Source organism: Schistocerca piceifrons, chromosome X, assembly GCF_021461385.2.
Source record: "Schistocerca piceifrons isolate TAMUIC-IGC-003096 chromosome X, iqSchPice1.1, whole genome shotgun sequence".
NCBI lineage: Eukaryota > Metazoa > Arthropoda > Insecta > Orthoptera > Acrididae > Schistocerca > Schistocerca piceifrons.
This window is the reverse complement of record NC_060149.1, coordinates 348,488,432-348,510,637: the sequence shown is the minus strand read 5'-3', so window position 1 is coordinate 348,510,637 and position 22,206 is coordinate 348,488,432. Positions and strand designations below refer to the sequence as shown.

At 38.2% G+C, this 22,206-nt stretch overlaps 1 protein-coding gene across 1 annotated transcript in view; it reads right to left on the bottom strand.

Moving 5' to 3' along the window:
• Positions 1-22,206, bottom strand: part of LOC124721956 (trithorax group protein osa-like) — a gene marked incomplete in the record, with an annotated part of 116,348 nt that overhangs the window by 57,073 nt on the left and 37,069 nt on the right. Inside the window, 6 exon segments of the mRNA XM_047247121.1 lie at positions 1,098-1,211; positions 1,213-1,295; positions 2,114-2,263; positions 10,506-10,917; positions 14,675-14,845; positions 16,575-16,741. Of these exon segments, the coding sequence (XP_047103077.1) occupies positions 1,098-1,211; positions 1,213-1,295; positions 2,114-2,263; positions 10,506-10,917; positions 14,675-14,845; positions 16,575-16,741 (1,097 nt within the window).

Sequence of the window (22,206 nt, the reverse complement as noted above, 5' to 3'; positions counted from 1 at the left end):
GGGCTTGCTTCCAAGTGGGGGGAAGTACAAAACACAGCAGTGCAACCACCAGCCACATAAATAGTTTCCCTGAAGCCCCAGTGCTTCAGAGACTTTGCTTTTGGGATTATCCCAGTACACCTTAAGGTTGATTGAGAAAAATGCAGCAACAAATTGAAAATCTTTTCTTGTTAGTTCATAAAGAAAAAAAATAAGGGCAGATACAAGTGACAACACACAACTCAAAATTAACAAGAAAATTATAAGTGATGTCTGTAAGTCTGTTCAACAGCAGATCTATACAGGCTAACAATGAAAACCAAAAGTATTTAAGAGCATCTTCATGGAGGACTCAGATTGTTAAGTAATTCTGGCACTTGGCACTCACTGACGCTTCAGAACAGTCAGTAGAAGATACTAAAAGATATGTAACAAAATTTTTCCTGTGTAGTCCCTATAGACTTGTAGATAACAAATGAAGATGGTTACAACATTTTAGTTAAAAATACATGATGTAAGAAAACAACCCTTAGCTTGTATAATAAATACATCTAAATCTGTTTCCAAAATATTTTAAAATAATCAACAAACATAAAAGCATGTAGACAACAGTTGCATACCACCAACTCCCAAACCTGCAAGCAGTACTCACAGCTAATGCAAAAATGGGTAAGATATTATTCCTTATAGATTTCATGACAAACTTGTTACAAAAAAACATTCAAACTCACCATTTAAGCTAATGTTAGTTAAATAATCAATAACATTGCAGGACACTGCAACCTGTTACAAGCACGTAAACATAGATGAAAGTTAGCATCTCTATAAAGGATGTTGAATCAAGCAGATAACAACAGTTTTCTGGATGAATTATTCATGCAACTATCAGTGGCTCAGTCAAGACATTGTATTTATTTGCTATTATTCAGAACTTTTTGTACAATGGCACAGTACTGCATAACCAAATGTATCAGATGACTAAAACAGTGATGAAATAAATAAATCTTGAAAAAAATTATCTAAATCCATATAAGAAATCCGTGCCCCCCCCCCCCCCCCCCCCACACACACACACACACAAATAAAAATGACCATCATCATATATAAGCATTACTCACAGGGCTGGCAGGCGTTCTGGGCCAACTGGGACTATTGACATCACCATACTCTTCATGCATTGAATTGAGACTTGCCGCACCAGGTGATGCCACTGTGCTTTGTGGTGTTGGGGGGATGACTATGATAGCCTCCAGAGTTTCCAACCACTGATCCGTCCTTACGAGATTTTGGTGTGCAGCTCGGATCCTCACCTGATGCTGGAAATAAATTGATTAGTTAAGGACAGCATTACAACTTTTTTTTCTCTACAAGAGTAAGATTTTTGCTATGTAAGGGTTTTTTTTCTTTTTTTCCTCAGATGTTCACATGCATTTATATTCTGATAAGAAGTGTCAGAAATGCTTAGTATTGAAAAATACCTGTTGTCATTAAATATTTACTTACTATATCTTTAACAGTTTCTTCATATTTATAAAACAACCAATCTGATATAGTGAAAAGTGGTAAGAAACTAATCCACGCCCTTGGAATTTGTATAGAAAATAAACTTTTGTGTTTTAATAAACAGACCTAGTTGTTATTTGTTTTTTACTCTTATGGGTCTTATTTTAACACTTTTCCTTTCTGGAGCTGTGCAATAATGATAATATAGATAATAGTGTGTCAACAATGGTATTTTCTTGTTGGAAAGCTAACCACTCGCCTACAGCGGATCAGTGTGTGGAGCACAAAAACACATAACAGAGAACAGCATTCACACTAGCTTTTGAGCATTACCTCTTTTTCTAGCAATAGTACACACATTCACACACACAACCACGTGGACATCCAAGCGCACACTCCCATGGTCACGGTAAGAAGTGAATGGTTGCCTTTCCTTAACTGAACGTATAGTTCCATCCAGGAACTTCTATTATTGTATTTTATTGTTGGCTGTAAATTAGCTATGACAACAACAAATCAAAGGAGGAGGAGTCTGTATGATACTTTTAATGGACATGATTAGCTCTTAAGAAAATACATTAATCTGAATGAAGAAGCATTTATACTAAAACTGAATATGACTGTGACAAACCTGCCGAAGCATTGGATAAAGTTGATTGCTGTGATCCTTCATCCAGAGGTGTACCATCAGGACCAGTCGTTACTACTGAAGTCACAGAGCCTGAGGCAGCAGCAGTAACATTTACCGTTGTTGTGCCTGTAACTTCAGATAATTGCAATGCTGAAACAAATTAAAATATCAATCATGATGAACAACAATAGAAATTAGTTTGGGGTGTATGAAAAAACAATAAGAAACATGACAGAAGGTAAAAGGAGAAATGAAAGAAAATAAGCAGGAATGAGAAGATTTTGAAATGCCACGACTTTTCAACTCAAAGGGAATGGTAAATGGGAGGAAAAGCAATTTAAAGCCACAGATCATAAAGTCTTTCGTATCTCTTCAAATGTGGAAGCAAACACGAAGAAAAAGATATGAATACAAATACTTAATTTAAGAAATAGTAACAAAAAGATATTATCTCAGATATCAATAGCTAATGGATAAAATGAGCAATAAATGTCTGTCTGGAAGGTTTACTGATGTGATACTGCCATTGCAAAATGAATGTGTTCTAGTAATATAGAATAACAAATACATCTTCATCTTCAGGTGACCAGATACAAGTAAAAAACCTCTACTAGTTTTCCTTTACATGTTAGTATTTTGCCTAACATACATTTTTGTTCTATCCAATACGTAATCCCCTTGCCTCCTCTCAAAAACTGTGAAGAGGAAATTGTTGATCGGTTATGTATACAGTTCAAAGCGATATAGTTTTCATCTTGGGATTCAAAACTTAACTAACGGCCTATACAGTCTCACGTCAACTGCCCCCAAACATGTTTGAGCTAATCCTTATCAAGCAAGTGAGACTTTTAGACCAAAATGGTACCACTCTGCTCTGGTACTCACGTTAAAAGGTCACAAAGTTTACCTAGATGTCTAATGACACCATCCAATTTCAGTCATGCTGTGTGAATTGAGTGTGTCTTCCCTTCACTATTCTCTGTGATGAGATCAGAAATGCTTCTTCATCTCAGAAACAAAGTACTATGTGGGAGATTTCTTTGGCACTGTGTAATCAAGTCAACAAGCAAACTAAACAGTACTCTTCCCCCTCCTCATTCAGATTGTGTGCAGTGCCTTTAATTATGCAAATGAAAGCTGGATGTGATTCAGTCCTTTGAGATGATCTATGAGATACTTTCAGATGTTTTTACTTGTCTTGGAAAATGTCCTCTCTACTGTGGAGGGTTACATAGCTGTTTTCATTTAAGCAGCAAATCAGTCTTGATGAATCAAGTCACTCACGTTATCATCAACCTCATGAGTAGATGACATACTTGCATTATTTTGTTCTAATTAATGACAAACACATTCAACGAACAGCTGTAGAAAATTTTCATATAACTTATTAGTATACCCAGTTACTTGGATTCCTGTCAATAAACCTTTCACATCTAATGACAAATTGTGGATTTGGATCCTAAACAGGTCATTATTAATACACAAGACATTTATTGTTTTTTGATTTTATCATCAATAATGGGCATTTACTTCAAAATTCATATGACTTCATAATTTTTTTTTTTAAAGCTATTGTAATTTGTTGCTTCATCATCTAGAGAAAACAGGATTAAGTAGTCAGTCTTAAGTTGAATGTAATTTTGAAATCAAAACATTTAGAGATTGAGACTAGCTCAGTTAAACAAAGACATGAGACTGAATCTGCCATGGCTTTGTTGAAGGAACAATCTCAGTATTCATCTGGAAAGACTGGAAAATAGTATAATCAAATGGGGAACAAGCCGGAAGATATTAGAAAATAATGAAAAATATTTACATTGCAAATGAAAAATAGAGGTTTTTTGTAAAGGAGAGAAAAAAAGTCCAAAAAATGTGCACATCACGACAAATTAACAGCACAGACAACACAGCTAAAACTATATGGAATACAGTTAAATAATAGACAGGACCACCAGCCAGTGCAATTACACAGAAACATAGTTAAATTGAATAACTATACTGTGTCTAATTCACAATTTGCAAATACTTTAAAAATAATTTTCCAACTGAAGCAAAAAAATAAATAAAAAAAAAATAATTTTCCAACTGAAGCAAAAAAATAAATAAATAACTAAATAACTAAATAAATAAACTGGGTCAAATACTCCAGCAGAAGAAGCGAAGGAATACAAAAATACAAAAAAATATTAAGAATACAACAGTTACAGTTTAAAATAGTTCATTTAATCACCTACGACTGTTTAACTTTCAGTATAATTAGTTTAAAATGGCACTGGAACATGCTTTGGTACAGAGGCATTTGTCGAGAATTTGGCGAATCTCACTCTATAAAACAACATTCCATAGCCACTTCAAAATGACGAAGTTCAAACTTTTCTTGGATGGCAAAACAGACAACTTGAAACTGTATCTGCTCTGTTGTTCCATTATTACAGTCGCAGAGTAACTAACGTTCTCTTTCTGGGAAACTTATTGTGTTGGAAATGTCATTCTACAAAATTAAAGCAACTCTACATAGCACCAATATCAGTTCTAAAATGGACGGTGCTATAAAAGTTTTCAATACAGAAGTGCACATAGCATTGGTAGTAATACACAATAATGCATTACTAACAATGGAATTTATCCAGGATCACATTTTAAATAAAAATGTGTATTTAGCAATCACATTTTTTATTCCATCTCAACTGAGATAGCCTTTTATACATTTTCTTGTCAAACATCAAAAGTCTTAAATAGTAACAGCTGGCATTTTTGTAATCTGTCCAGAGTATTTGAAAGTACAGAGCATGAAACTCTCTCAGGAAAATACGAACACTGTAGGCAGGTGAGAATATTTCGGTGACCAGAAAAGAAATCAGAACTAGAGCCCCACAGGGGTATAAAGACCATTTCTATTTCTCATATACAAGATTAATATTTGTGTGTGTGTGGAGGTGGGGGGGGGGGGGGGGGGGGGGGGGGGGGGGGGGGGGGGGGGGGGGGGGGGGGGGGGGGGGGGGGGGGGGGGGAAGGTGAGCAATCGCAAGCTACCTAATATTTCCTACATGGACTGCTGAAGTATTTTACTGTATGATCTCCCAATTTCATTGTTCAGTGATGACATTCAGACATAATGGCAGTTCATATTAAATGGACCCTGAGTCTCTGTACTTGCTACCAAGGACTGAATTCCAACAATCCCAGAAATAGCTTTAGTTTTGGGAAGAATTCAGACTGACCTCCCAACTGATGACATCTGGTATGGCACTTTCCAGAAATGTGCACACAGAACTAAATTCATGTAGCACTATCATTAGCAGTGATAAAAAGTAAATGAAATGCAAAATCTTATATTTATTACCTGATACCTGTACAGCCTGTATCAATATAAGTGACACTATTTTTTATTTTTATGTATGTATATATAACTCTAAGTCATCAAACATATCAAGTTGCTGTTAATAAAGTAGCTTTACCTACATGCAGTTTAGCCCTTTGGTGAGCAAACTCAAACTTCCATGAGTGGGTGCCTTGCAAGTTTTCACCATAGTGAATTAAGTTGTTTTCCATTTTATATTGGGAATTCCATATCTTAGAAAAAAAATACGTAAGTTTTTCTTCTTTACGAATATTTAAAGGAAGAAAAACAACGTTTCTCAATTGTGTGAGACAATGGTAACAATATAAAGGCATTCTGAGTTGTAATACACACTCGATACCTCACCGGGAAAGTGGTGCTTAGTGGCTACTAAAAAGAATACAAGTAGAAACAATGTGTTATAAAAAAGGTCTTGGAAACTGAGGCGAAACAGGAGAACAGAAAAGATTATGATGATGATCAAGAATGCTAGCTGTGATATATTATGCTTCTTGCATGTTTTCTTTGCGCTGCAGGAAATATTTTTGATCTTATTTTTTTATTCCTGACACATATTACAAATTATGTGTTTTACTGATTTCTGATCCTTGATGTTTCCATATTTTGCTTGACCAAAATGCCGTCTACATCCTTGGAATGTGTTTTAAGAAATGTCCATTGATCCACTTGGTTTTCCATCAGATAAAGACGAACACATTTCTTTTTAAAGTGATTTTTGTCATTATTTTCAGGAAGTGGAATTTTAAAAAATTATGTCTGAATTGATTCCAGTACAAAACTGTCATTTCTTGCATAATTCTGGAAGGGGTGAGCCCATCTTGTCTACTGTAGTGTTCCTCCTCTAGAAGCATTGAAGTGCAAAATAACTATTGATTTCTTAAGTATCTTGATATGTTTTCATTTCTATTGAATAAGAAAATTATAGCTTTGTTCTTTCTAGTGATAAGCTGAGGCCATATTCAAAGTTTCTTTAAAACTATTGGGACATCGGACCTTTTTCATTTGCTTGAATTTCTGGAGGAATTTCCTTATTTCCCTTCATGTCTATATAAATCGAGCCTTTGATGTAGAGATTTTAAGTCACAGCTTAGCTACAGTTATGAATGTTAGCCTGACCTTTCTTTTTGTTTTCTTAGTCCATCAGACTTGTTACGACCAGACAAAACTACAATCATAACTGTGATTTCTTTGATTGCTCTGGGAGATAGCTCATTGGAATTACAACATACGAAAAATTAGTTCAGTTTTTACATAAATAATAAAAAGATTTACTTAACTTGATACAATTCTTTGCCACAGGAGTGGTTGATGATTTAAAACTGTCACTGACTATTAAAGCCTGCCATGATATATACAATGACAAACTCTTCTCTTGAAATACAATGTTCAACATTTACAAAAGTACAGTTCTGTCTGTTACTTGAATAACTCTTTAGTACTACTCAATCAAGTTGGCTGCATCAGCCGAGGTCACAGACTGGGGCAGAGTACTTCCATGCTCAGCTCTATATTGACCTCCCTGTGAGGTTGCTGCTGTGCTGAGAGAAGGGGCGTGGCTTCTTCAGCCTCTCCCATTCATCTTTTCAGACGTCACTAATGTCTGTGTGTCGATGCATGTTGACGACTGTGGCATGGCACTGCGATGATTACCACAAGACTAATCTTTGCACATGTCATCATGCTTGCCAGACTTCATGTTGGGGCTTGCCACAATAAAGTTCTAAGTTAAGTATAAAAATGCACAAAACTGGAGGGTCCTGTGACAGACATAACATCAGTGTGATAAATTCTTGCTGCAAGTCTGGAATAGTGCAAGTTTGCCACTCCATTTTCTCTCATTTTGTGTGCTCAATTTATCAACTGCAAGAGCTCACAGCAAAAAGCTGAAATAGCTAATGCTTTTGGATTAAAGGAGATTATTCACGGCAAAGCAAAAGCATTGAGTTGTCGATAGGCATATACAAAAAGAAAGACAGCTTGCTTGCTTTCAGAGTAATCCTTTTTTTCGAGCTAGGGTAAAATACGTGCACACACACACCTATGGCCCCGCAGGGTGCCAGCTGGACGAACAGTCATTTGTCCCAGCCAACCCCATGTAAGGGTATAGGTGTGTGTGTGTGTGTGTGTGTGTGTGTGTGTGTGTGTGTGTGTGTGTGTGGTGTGTAAGGGGGGGGGGGCATCGATGACTCAGTGCTGCTGCTTTTTGGTGAATAGTCTCCTTTAATGCGAAAATATTTTATAGCACTATAATTTTATATGCATTTGTTTGTAGTTTTGAAAAATTTGTCAATCATCTCATTTGTATCCATCTTTTTTAGAACCTAGCAAACATTTTAAAATGGTATTGGCCTTTACTTTATAAGGTGGAAGCAGCTTATTTATCCTGATAATTTCTCTCTATTTTCCCATGTAAAAACACGACAGTGGTTTGATAAGTATGGTAAAAAAGCAAGAAAAAATGTTTGTTTCGCAAACTCACCTTACTTCTCCACAGAGTCTCCTTTCAGGGATATACACTCAGTCCAGTGATCCTCTAGCTCTTTCATATCAATGGAAAAATAGGTTCTGTCAAACTCTTAACTCATTGACTCCAACTATCACTTCCTCCTTTGATGAAAAGTTCTTCCCAACAAGTCAAAATTTCCAGTTAGGGAACAGGAAGAAGTCATTTGGAGGTAAGTCTGTGAGTAGGATGGATGAGGGACCAATTCCAAGCCCAATTCACTCACTTTTGCCATTGTTATCACTGATGTGTGGGATGGTGCATTATTCTGGTGAAAAAGCACTTTTTTTTTTTGCATGCAACTGTGGTCCTTTTTCAGCCAACACAAGTTTCAAATGTTCTTAACAATGAAGTGTAATATGGTCCATTTATGGTTCTGCCTTTTCTTCAAGAAATCTATGAGGATCACTCCTTTGGAATCCCAAAGAACAGTGCCCATCACATTATCAGGTGATAAAATGGGTCTTTGCCTTCTTTGGTAAACTTTCACCAGCCTTTGTCCATTGTTTTGACTTTGGTGTATAATGATGGATCCAGGTTTCATCAACAGCCACAAATTGGTGCAAAAGTCTTGTAGATAGCAATTAAGAGACACCAGACATTGTGTCGAAATGTTGCGCCAGATGCGCTTTTGTAGACCGTGAACAATCGCGGCACTCACTCCACGCACCCTTTCTTTATAGCCAATTCTTGGTGCAGTATATTATGCTCTCACCCAGTTGAGATGCCTAGTCTCAGCAATTGCATAAATTTTTATTTGATGGTCTTTGCATTATCTTATCATGGATTCTGTCAATGGTTTCCTTTGTGGTGACCTCAATCAGACATGCATGTCCTACCACATTTAAATTCATTAATCCAAAAGTAAATGGTCTTATATGATGGTGCAGGGTCTGCGTAAACATCATCCAATTCTATTTTGATCTGTGCAGCAGTCCAAACCTCCAAATGAAAATCTTTAATAACAGCATGAACTCTGTTTTTTTCCATTTTTTCAATCACAGTTGACACAATGACCAATTCAGCTGGCTATCAGCAGTGAACAGTATGCTGTACATTGTTGAAATTCTTTATACAATAATCAAGCTTACCAACTATGAAGGTGCAACAAAAATGTACCATTCTATCATGGAAATTAACCAGACTTATCAAAATACCCACACAGTATTCACGTCTCCAGAATGAATTTTCACTCCACAGTGGAGTGTGCGCTGATTTGAAACTTCCTGGTAGACTAAAACTGTGTGCCAGACCAGAACATGAACTTGGGACCTTTGCCTTTCACTGGCAAATGCTCTACTGACTGAATTATCCAAACAAACAAAGCTCACGGCCCATACTTACAGCTTCACTTACACCAGTACCTCATTTCTTACCATTCAAACTTCCCAGAAGTTCTTTAGCATATCCTGTAGGACTAGTACTCATGAAAGAAAGGATATTGTGAAGATGGCTTAGCCGCAGTTTGTTTCCAGAATAAATTTTCACTGTTCTGGTCCAGAACACAGTTTTAATCTGCCAGGAAGTGTCGAATCAGCACATATTCCGCTACAGAGTGAAAATTCATTCTGGGAACAGACCCTCCCAGGCTCTGGCTAAGCCAAGTGTCTGCAATATCGTCTCTTCCTGCAGCGATGGTCCCGCACGGTATGCAGAAGAACGTATGTGAATTTTGGTAGGTAGGAGATGAGGTATTCATGGAAGTGAAGCACTGAGGATGGGTCTTGAGACATGTATGGACAGATCAGTCAGCAAAGCACTTGCCCACAAAAGGCAAAGGTCTCAGGTTCAAGCCCCAGTCCAATACACAGTTTCACTCTGCCCAGAAGTTCCCTTATTATTGTGTCTTCTGACTCTCCCTCCCCCCCCCCCCCCCCCCCCCCCCCACACACACACACACACACAATGGCAGCACCTTGCATCACTCTGCTGGTTTCTCAGTCACGGTTATAGATTTCTAGTTTTCTTCAATAATTTTCTCTTGTCTTGGTTTCACTAGAATCTGTTATCTTCATCTTCATCTTCTGACAATTCTCTCAATACTTTTTCATTGTTACCAAGGCACACAATTTCATTGGACCTGGCCCAAGACCACTTCATTCATATGCACTTTTATGGGACATAATGAAATAAAGGCATGAAAAGTATGATATTGTTGAAAACAGTATTCATGAATGTTTTGAAAAACATTAAAAGTAATGAAAAGTAACTACGGTAACTCGGTTTCACTGGAATATGTATTACTTAAAAAATAATGTCTTGAAAAGAGAAAAAAATACGAATATAACAAGCACTCTCACCATATGGCAAGCTGCAGCAACCATACTGCAAACACATCCGTCAGTAGCGAGAACTGCACAAATATTGTAATTAAAAATGACCAATACATATCTGGATGTGCACCCAGCATTAAAGTTATCTGCACAACATAATGGAAAACAAATTCTGAGGCCACCAGCCAAAGTCTTGCTTACCAAAGGGTTAGTGCGTACTACATTTGAATTTACAAAAATCAACTTGTCACTTACTTGACGCAGTGGAAACTGGGAGACCATTGTCATGGGTAGGTTCTGCAACATCGACAGGTGCTGGATGAGAATTTGCTGAAGGTGCAGGCGGAGGCATCGGGGCATCATGATGGCTATTAGGCAACGGCGATGGAGCACCTGCAGCAACAGATGGTGCTGCGGGTGGCGGAGGAGCAGGCCCTCCCGATACTGGTGGTGGAGCCATTCCCGGAGGAGGTCCCATGCTCGGAGGTGGTGGTCCCATCCCGGGATGGTGGGTGGGAGGACCCATACTAGTAACACCATGGTGGTGTGAGGCAGGACCACTACCGGGACCAGGTCCGAGACCTGCAGCAGAAGCTCCGCCGTAGCCCTGGAGACCCGCTGGTGATGGTGGCATGCCAGGCACAGAAGAGCTGAATCCCATCTTGTGCTAGTAGGGGCAGAAGAATTTGTTCTCAGTTTCTAAATATCCTTCCCAAGCCTGAGATGGTACAATAATACCCCAAAAGTAAATTAATACATATTACAAATGGCGCAACACAAAAGATACAACTTGACCAGAAAAGGCACTCACTTGTGGAAAACCAGTAATTTTGGGACTACCTGAGGTGCAGTATGCCCACCACACCTTTATTTTTCATTGTTTTGAATTCCTTAACCTAAAGCTGTCAGCATGCTGACGGATCTTTTGAATGTCAGTGTCGAGCGTGTCAAGTCCAATGTGCTACTGAATGCTCAGAAACTATGGGACCTGTGACAATGTGAGAGTGCACCTCAACACGGCAAACACGACCGCAGCACACTCCAGTGTCAGCTTTCAGCTGCATCTGGCTCATAAATCACACAGTTTACGAAATGGATGGGCATAAAATTCTCACATTAGCTCATTTAAAATGCACATTTTCTCCCTTGTTCATATGCTGTTCGTGTTGTTCTGTCTCGTACACATGAATAAAAACTTCAGTATCCATGAACATGTTAGAAGGCAAAAAGGAAAGTACCATGTCCAGTGATTAAAGACATTGGCTCATGAAAACTCCATCACAAATGGTGTGATACAAATTTGCAATAGTTCTCCACATAAGACATAAATTATTTCGCCATTCTCACATTTTAGTAGAACCTTAGTGTCATGCTTAACTTGATCACTGTTCTTATTTACAACATATGAAATACAAAACTTAAAACAAGGAAGTGCAAAATAGCTTACTGCAAGTAGTGCAAGCTATCTTGTAAATAAGCCAATCGAATAAACTCACTCATCAGAAAAAGTGCAGTTATTTTACATAACATCAAATATTATAGAATATATGTTTATTTAACTCATAATAAAGTGTCAGAACCTATCAAAAAATGCAAGGGTTAGTAAAAAAAATATTTTCGATCCAGTGAGACGCAAGCCAGCAACACATCACTAAATACCTTACAATTTTACGATGCTACTCATTCTGCTACACTGGACATGAATGATTCATGACTATACTTTGCATCCTAGACATCACGAATACTTTAACTGTACACAATTTAATAACTGATATTTAATTATAACTAACTGCTGTTTAATGTATCCTCAATGTGTCATTGCCTTGAAATGACATTCTCTCCGGATACTTCTACCTCATTGGTCTTCATTCAACCACATGTTCAGAATATCTGACATGCTGGAGACTGCTCCGCACATTCAGAAAGACTCTCCAATTTGCTATTCCCTGCTATGGTGTCAGAGACTCGGCTTGCTCAATGCTCAACGTTCGAATGCAGGGTCTGTGTGCTGATGACTGAACAGTGTGACAGGCACTGTAAATATTTACATTTAGAGGCTAATTTTTATTTGTTCCAAGCACATGAATAAATACCTGTTTCTTCCTAAAACACAACACACTACCTCGGTGCTCTCATCACCAGGCACATACTTCGCTTGGGCAAATTATTGTAATATGGCTACTGAAACCAGGATTTAGCAATACAGTAAAAAAAAAAAAAACCACAGCAACACAATCAGTTCTGAGAGCATAAAACAAATTTTACTAGTTTCCATTATGAACTACACTGATGAGCCAAAATATTATGGCCAGTGTCCAATGCAAGACTGTATGCTGCCTGTTGGCATTGCGTGATGCAGTATGGAAAGTGTATGAGCAGAGCGGAGACAAATGGGAAATAATTCTAGTGATGATAAAGGCTGAAAATGTGGAAAACCACTAACAAATTACTTTGGAAATGGCATTTTGCTATTGCCTGGAGCCTGGAAATGAGCATCCTGGAAATGGTGAAGCTAACCAGCCATTCACATGTGACAGTTGTGAGCATCTATGTAAAGTGGTCGAAGGAGGTGAAACCATGAGAAGATAACAAGGTGTTGCGACATCCATCCCTCATCAAAGAGTGTGGAGGTCAGAGGCTTGCCCGCCCTGTAAAGCACAAGTTGTGATCTGTGGCAGATCTGATGACTGAGTATAATGTTTCTCCAGGCCCAAGTGTTTTAGGGCACACTGTTCAGTAAAAATTGTTGAACATGGGGTTTCAAACAAATGTCCCCTATATGCTCCCATGCTGACTCAAAGGTATTATCAATTGCAATAGTAGTGTGTGTGGTATCACTGAGATTGGACTGTGAATTAGTGGAAATGTGTTGTCTGGTCAGATGAATGTAGTTCCTCATTAGACTAGATCAATGATTGTGTAAAAATACACTGCCATCCAGGTGAATGGCCACGAACGCAGGCCAGTGGGGGAAGTATTATGTTATGCGGGACAATCACATGGGCTTCCATGTGACCTTTGGTAGTAGCTGAAGACACCAAGAAAGTTTTGGACTACATGAATATTATTGCGAACCACCTGCAACTGTATACACCTGATGCCTTCCCCACTTATGAACATCCAACAGGATAACTGTCCATGTTACAAGGCCATGATTGTGCTACTGTGATTGGAGGAGCAAGATAGTAATCTCACACCAATGTCTTGACCGCCAAATTTGGCTAATCTGAAGCCAATGGAACACATGGGATGCTGTTAGGTGCCAGCTCCACACCCACAGCTATGAGCTCATAATTTACAGGAGTTACGTTATCTGTGCATAGACATCTGGTATCACATATCTCCAGAAACCTACCAAGGATTTCTCAGACCCATGCTGCTGTATTGCATTCCACATATTGCACTGTTGGCATAATTGCTCCCATGTCCACACACAAAGTGAAAAAATTGTGAAACAGCAAAATGCTACTTAATATAATGTTAACTTCTTAACAATCTGTGGCAACTAACAAGAAATAAGAAACTCTGTAAGTGAGTAAAAAAGAATGAATCCACTTTGTTTACAACTCAGGTGAGACAAATTCAGTCATATGGAGGCATTATAAGGAAGCACAACAATGACAAAAAATTACTTGAACACAGAATTTCCAAGCAAAATCCCAAACAGAAGATCACGAGATCAACAGCAGGAAACAAAGTCAGTAATGACTAAGAAGAGTTTTCAGCTGTGTTAACTCCGATAACTCATTTTAAACTACACCTTGTTTGGGTACAGTTTTCAAAGTTCACATGTCATTATTCATTACCTTTTCTTAACATGTTGAATACCTTTCATAATTCTCTTTTAAATCTTGAAGGTTTGAAATTTGAATTATTGTAAAGCTATGCAGCCTTCCCATACAACTGGTTCTAATATAAATGAGAACCACATTTTAGAGTATCCTGGTCAACGCTTTTCAAGGATGCTTCATTGACTTAAAAACCATCATACCACACAATTTTTGGCACGCTTGTCTGTATTTCACATTTTTCTTTCATACAATCCTTCACAATGTTTAAGAAACTACCAATACTAATCAACCACAACAGTCTATTTCTTTTCAATTTTAACATCAAATTCAACAAGACAGTGTCTACATGACATATTTTATGCTGTAATGTGTCTTACAATCAGGTCTGCACACACTGCTATGAGCAAAGAAAAAAGATGTAGTTTATCAGATACAAAAATTTTGCAAATTGTGTCAGGTCTTATGAAACACTTAAACACAACCATTCTACCTCAGCAATTCTAGGGAATAATATTAGGCAAATAAGCAGGTATGTTACAATGTCATTCACATATATCTTTTACAAAAAAATTATGAAGTACTGCACATCACGTTATTACTACTACTACTGCTACTACTACAAACCTGTGTTACCTGGAGATGTTGCTTGAGATAATGTGGAGGGGTATGTGGTCGTGGTCCAGAACCAGTATTGGCAGCTTGTGTAGGGACACCAGACTGTGGCCCACCACTTTTTGCAACCATCTGTGATCCTGGGCCACCCATCATATTTGGTGGCTGATTCAAACCTGGTCCACCCCATCCCTGCATAATTAAGTATTTTAATGAAAACCACATAAATCCACATCACAAAGAAACTTTTACATTCATGACAACAACAAATGTCTTACATTTGCAATAAATATATAAAAGGAAACAAAATTAGGGATTAGAAATAAGCTCTATACTTCAGCACTAACAGTCTATTATTTTCTGCAGACATGTCTTATGAACACACTATTACCCACCACCACAGGTGCCATGTGGACTGAATACATACACAGAGCAAACTTTCTCAAGGTGTTACTTAGTTCTGCAAATTAACTTTGCATCTGCTGTTATATTTCTGGATTTAGTCAGGGTTCTCCAAAAATCCAAGCCACAAACAAAACTTACAATGAAATCTTTATCAATCACTACACAAAACAACTCATTACTTTGAAAGCAGCCTATCTTCTTCTTGTCAGATTGCGAGCAAGTGCACAATGGCATAAAGTTTTGTTTCTTAATTTCTTAATTCATTTTGTTTATGCTGCAACTTCACAGCACATCATACCTACGCTGCATCAGCACAATAGCAGAGAATGTTTTTGCTACAAGTTTCAGCATCCTTATGTGTAGCTCTTTTAGTGTCACACTGAGCTGTAGTACATGAGCTCACTAATGCCAGGACTCCTAAGTCTGTAATAAGCACGTTACAGGGTCTTCAAATTTTTCACTATGTACTATGATGTGAAGACTGTTAAAAATTATCTTTTGGTGCCTGAACATTTCAAACATTTCTTCAGTGACATCAACATACCATTATTTGGGATCAAACATAATCTGAAGAGCTTACTTAGTAGCACTGGACTGTAACAAGTAGCACCTGTCGTGAACTGAAATAGTAAGACTGAAGTATTTTAACTGCCTAAGCCATTATCCATTTAAATAAAGTATATAAATGACAACAAAAAACCCAGAAACTGGCTCCTAATTCTTACATTTCAATAAAACAATCTATTTTGTTGTACACTACATCTGATGTATCTTTCTGAAGTACAGAAAGACCTACAAGACCTCCAAAACCAATATCTCGAGTGCATGTAAGGATGAGTGATCTGATACATACAATCTGACAAAGGTTTTATCTTAAAATGTAGATTGAAGTACAATTTTGTGTATGTAGAATAATACAGGTACTGACAAAAGTAAACCTATGAAGTTGGATTGTGAGTCATGCACAAATAGCTCAGTTAGAGCATTACCCGCGAAACGCAAGGTTCCAGGTTCATGCACCCTGCCTGGAAATTTGAAAACTACGAAGAGAGGCCAAGGGTATTTAAGATTCATGAACCCTTGATATCACATGGTGAGAAAAGTTTTGATCTGCAGGAACAATGCAGTCATTCTACTTTGAGGATGTTTCTCACTACAGCATCTTCAAATAAGATGGAGTTACACTGTTTGTTGGTTACTCAGTGTTACACATGCTCAATGGGAATAATGCTCTACAATTTACAAGGACACCGGCTTTGGGTCACGCACAAACCACATGGTTCAGTTCATTTACTGGCAGCCTTGCATTTTTATATTCATGAAGATATACATGAATAGAATACAGTTCTGTATCCACTCCTTCATCCCATACAAATAATAATGACTGCAATCAACAGTGAACTACCACCAAGGCCAGGATAACTAGCCCAATCTTTCACCATCAAACCAGTACCTTCACATCAGATATATTTCTTGCTCTCCCAGTTCTCTGTACTTCTCCTGCATATAAACATACCTGGTATCCACCAAACTGTGGATGTGGTACATGATTTGGCACTGCACGACTGCTATACTGCCCAGGATTCATACTGTTGGCCTGTGGGTTTTGTTGACTGCCTGGACCATAGCTCTGAGTGTATTGCACACTGCCCATCTGTCCCGGTGGCCTCTGGTTGAAGCTACCTAAAAATCATAGAAGAACAATACCCTTAAAGTTCAATAATTCCATATTATAGAGGTTATGGGAAAACAATTATTTCCCCATGAAATTCTGGAATGAACTCCACCCCACAAAAAATTTCTGAGCCAGATCAATGTTAGAAATGTACGAAAGCTGAAGTAAGGAAGATTCGAGTTTAAAATGTACAAAAACTGAATCACAGTTCACCTTCTAGGGTTAATGCCTCCACACACTGCCTAGCATAAACGTAAAAACCTTCCACACAAACTGAGTGCTTTCTTCCAACAGCAGTTTGCATGCCTTTTTTTTTTAGTATATCTTTCTGAGTTCATTCAGTAGCACATACTTCTTCACTTTTAATCTTCACAGTTTCATTAGAATCACATCTCAACAATACTGAATTTCAATTTTCTGTTTTGCACAAAGTTTGCATGAAATTTCTCTGCAATATGCCATGTAGCAAATTTGTCATTGCTTCACATATACTAATTTCTTACCTTTCTTTACAGTTCTTAAGTGTGCATCATAATGGATTTAAAAAATTACTACTGTATATGAACTTTGGAATTTTTCTCAAACATATAGTTTTTTTGGATGACAATCAAATTCATCATCACACTTTTTGTTCTAAGTCACAATTTTCGTCAACGCAGTTAACTGTAAAAAAAATCCCTCACACAGTTCCCAGGATAGTCATCAGCCTGACAACAGGTCAAACAACCGCAAACAGACTTTCTCAAATGTGGAACATAGCCATCATGACACAGAGCAACAGCAAGTGGTTAGAATGCAGTATATAGTGCACAGATTCTGTTGCACAGTAAAATTTTGTTAAATGACTGGCTTCAGATGTCAAGCACTCCTCCTCAAACAGCCTACAACAAGAGAAAACCTAAGTTTACAGACATTTGAGTGTACACTCTACAAGAAATATACTTATCTAATCAGACTGGTAGAATGCGTACAATTAACAATAAAGCTATTACTTTTATATCACAAAGATTTTACAAAGAGTTTGTAGTTGAAATAAGTACCTAAAATCATAGAAGTCTTAACACAAAAATGTAGGGTTAACACTGCACTGAATCTTAGATTTTGCTTTGTTTTATCAAACTTGAAAATGGATGCCCAACTAAAATCTCTGTATAGTGCCTTGTGGAATATAAACTTAGATAAAAACAATTTTATCACCTACAGGACAGTAGTACAAAGTATACCGTCACAAACACTGTAATGCAGTTTCCGTATGACACTTCAAAACAGCTGATGATGTTCCATTTGCCTGATTTACAGATGTTGACAGTTTGTGGAACATTTTAGTATCATGGATGTAAGTTTACTCCAAAGAAAACTGATCAAAAGCATGACATACTTATGGTTACACAATCAAATGTTTTATGCCTAACATACATGTAAATCAACTTTAACCCTCAGAATTTTAGTAATATATTGTCGTTATTAGTAATGCCTGCGCTAGTAACCCAAAAAGAAGATACGTTAATTCTTGTCTCCCTGCCTTGAAATTTCTCATGTTTTTCAGCTTTTGAAACTATTATACTGGGAACAAATACAACACTGCATTTTAATTTGTGGGATGTCCATGAATTTTCTGGGATATCCATGAAATCTTCTCAGATCAATGATTTCTCCTTTGTTGTCATCAATATGCACTACATGTACTATTGCATTTAGCACAGCTCTTTCTTACTCACACCAAACAAATGATAGAGATCAAATGAAATGGCCAAATTTCATGCATTGTTTGGTGCTGCAGACTAACCAGATTATGTATATGCTATTCACTACAAACTGACAGCCAAAACTATGTATACATCTCAGTCTATTGGTCCATTCCACAGTCTGGCCCTACTGTTATCCTCAGACTCTCAGGATGTCATGGAATTTTAACAACAGAAGGGTGTCCACATTGCTGAAGGTGCCATGAGTAATGCTTTGCAAACAATACATTGAGAAGTTCTGGAGTGTCTTGGGACATGCTCTGTGTGAAGTCAGTAACATCCACAAGATGCAATTTGTTAAACTTAAAATTAGGACCAGTATACTTCTACAGCACTGACAGTATTTCTCATGATAAGACAGAAATGCTCGCAAGTCAAAATATAAATGTCAAGGTATGAGAAAGCTCACCATCAAGATTTACCTGCTGCAACTTACACATATCCCAGTTCTGCTCACGAATGGCTGCCTAGCTGTACAAGACTGAGCTATAATGACCAATTTTCTGCCAATGTTCAGTTCATGCAACTGTTATGTCACATTTTCAAAATATACAGGTCACCTTCACAATGCTAAAGTGATAACAGTTAATAGTGGTTCAAAGTCTTATGTTAATAAAGTAAAACTGTCACCAACCCATATGTAGGTTTAAATACAGCAGTATTTTCCTATGCATCATCCAAATTGGAGGTAGTATATTTCTGCACTCTCCCCAACATTTCAAGTCAATTTACCTGACCAGTTATGGCACGACCTACAGTTTAACATGGGCTTAGAACCATCATACAAATCTCTCTCATTAACCAATCACCAGGTGAATGAAGTAGTGCTAGAGAAAAAAATCCTAGGACTCACTGAGCACTGATCCCTGGACCTTTGGATATGTAGTCCAACATTTTTCCACTATTGGTACAGGATATCCTGTTAATGATACAAAAAAAGCTCGGAATGTGCATTAAGATATATGAACAGTTAATTATCAATAAACAAAATGTGTATCAAATGCTACGAACAATTAAAAATAAGTTTTGAACATTAAGCACTGTAGTGAAACATAAGGTGGAACAATGAAATGATCTGTAGCATGCACAGTAACTAACCAATCTTCTTTATAGCAATAATCTTCACAATTTTTACTTTTTACGGGGTCTCAAATCAAACAAAATTAAGATTAATAAGGCATGGCATGATGTAAACAATACTGTACCATGGATATCTGCTCTCTGTTAACTAATGCTCTAACAATCTTTTTCTGTATCCAGGATAAACATGTCAACTCCATGGAAGTCTAACACAATGAAACGATTTACATTAAATACATTAACAAGAATTACATTTCAACATGCTGTAGTTAGTTCTTGTACAATACACAAAAATGCACATACCCATTAAAAGACAGGCAGAGTCAATAATTTTGCTGTTGTTAACAGCATACATAGTTCTGGTATTAACATAGTTTAGGACACTGGACTGAGGACCTGAAGATTGCTAACGTTTTCTTTTGCTGACTAACCTATTTCTGTTCAGAGAATGTTTTGTTTATGTAAAAACACTAAGTGACAGATCACTCTACAGGGTGTTACAAAAAGGTACAGCCAAACTTTCAGGAAACATTCCTCACACACCAAGAAAGAAAATATGTTATGTGGACATGTGTCCAGAAATGCTTACTTCCATGTTAGAGCTCATTTTATTACTTTTCTTCAAATCACATTAATCATGGAATGGAAACACACAGCAACAGAACGTACCAGCGTGACTTCAAACATTTTGTTACAGGAAATGTTCAAAATGTCCTCCGTTAGCGAGGATACATGCATCCACCCTCCATCGCATGGAATCCCTGATGCGCTGATGCAGCCCTGGAGAATGTCTTATTGTATCACAGCCGTGCACAATACGAGCACGAAGAGTCTCTACATTTGGTACCAGGGTTGCGTAGACAAGAGCTTTCAAGTGCCCCCATAAATGAAAGTCAAGAGCGTTGAGGTCAGGAGAGCATGAAGGCCATGGAATTGGTCCACCTCTACCAATCCATGGGTCACCGAATCTGTTGTTGAGAAGCACTGAAATGTGCAGGAGCTCCATCCTGCATGAACCACATGTTGTGTCGTACTTGTAAAGGCACATGTTCTAGCAGCATCTACATCTACACCTACATTTATACTCCGCAAGCCACCCAACGGTGTGTGGCGGAGGGCACTTCACGTGCCACTGTCATTACCTCCCTTTCCTGTTCCAGTCGCGTATGGTTCGCGGGAAGAGCGACTGTCTGAAAGCCTCCGTGCGCGCTCTAATCTCTCTAATTTTACATTCGTGATCTCCTCGGGAGGTATAAGTAGGGGGAAGCAATATATTCGATACCTCATCCAAAAACGCACCCTCTCGAAACCTGGCGATCAAGCTACACCGCGATGCAGAGCGCCTCTCTTGCAGAGAGTGCCACTTGAGTATATTAAACATCTCCGTAATGCTATCACGGTTACCAAATAACCCTGTGACGAAACGCGCTGCTCTTCTTTGGATCTTTTCTATCTCCTCCGTCAACCCGATCAGGTACGGATCCCACACTGATGAGCAATACTCAAGTATAGGTCGAACGAGTGTTTTGTAAGCCACCTCCTTTGTTGATGGACTACATTTTCTAAGGGGTCTCCCAATGAATCTCAATCTGGTACCCGCCTTACCAACAACCCTCCACTTCAAATCGTTCCGCACGCATACTCCCAGATATTTTACAGAAGTAACTGCTACCAGTGTTTGTTCCGCTATCATATAATCATACAATAAAGGATCCTTCTTTCTATGTATTCACAATACATTACATTTGTCTATGTTAAGGGTCAGTTGCCACTCCCTGCACCAAGTGCCTATCCGCTGCAGATCTTCCTGCATTTCGCTACAATTTTCTAATGCTGCAACTTCTCTGTATACTACAACATCATCCGCGAAAAGCCGCATGGAACTTCCGACACTATCTACTAGGTCATTTATATATATTGTGAAAAGCAATGGTCCCATAACACTCCCCTGTGGCACGCCAGAGGTTACTTTAACGTCTGTAGACGTCTCTCCATTGATAACAACATGCTGTGTTCTGTTTGCTAAAAACTCTTCAATCCAGCCACACAGCTGGTCTGATATTCCGTAGGCTCTTACTTTGTTTATCAGGCGACAGTGCGGAACTGTATCGAACGCCTTCCGGAAGTCAAGAAAAATAGCATCTACCTGGGAGGCTGTATCTAATATTTTCTGGGTCTCATGAACAAATAAAGCGAGTTGGGTCTCACACGATCGCTGTTTCCGGAATCCATGTTGATTCCTACATAGTAGATTCTGGGTTTCCAAAAACGACATGATACTCGAGCAAAAAACATGTTCTAAAATTCTACAACAGATCGACATCAGAGATATAGGTCTATAGTTTTGCGCATCTGCTCGACGACCCTTCTTGAAGACTGGGACTATCTGTGCTCTTTTCCAATCATTTGGAACCCTCCGTTCCTCTAGAGACTTGCGGTATACGGCTGTTAGAAGGGGGGCAAGTTCTTTCGCGTACTCTGTGTAGAATCGAATTGGTATCCCGTCAGGTCCAGTGGACTTTCCTCTATTGAGTGATTCCAGTTGCAGGTAGAGAATCCCGTATGAAATCATGGCGGTGAATCGAGGAAGTACAGTACATACTGACGAAACTAAAATGAGCTCTAACATGGAAATTAAGTGTTTCCGG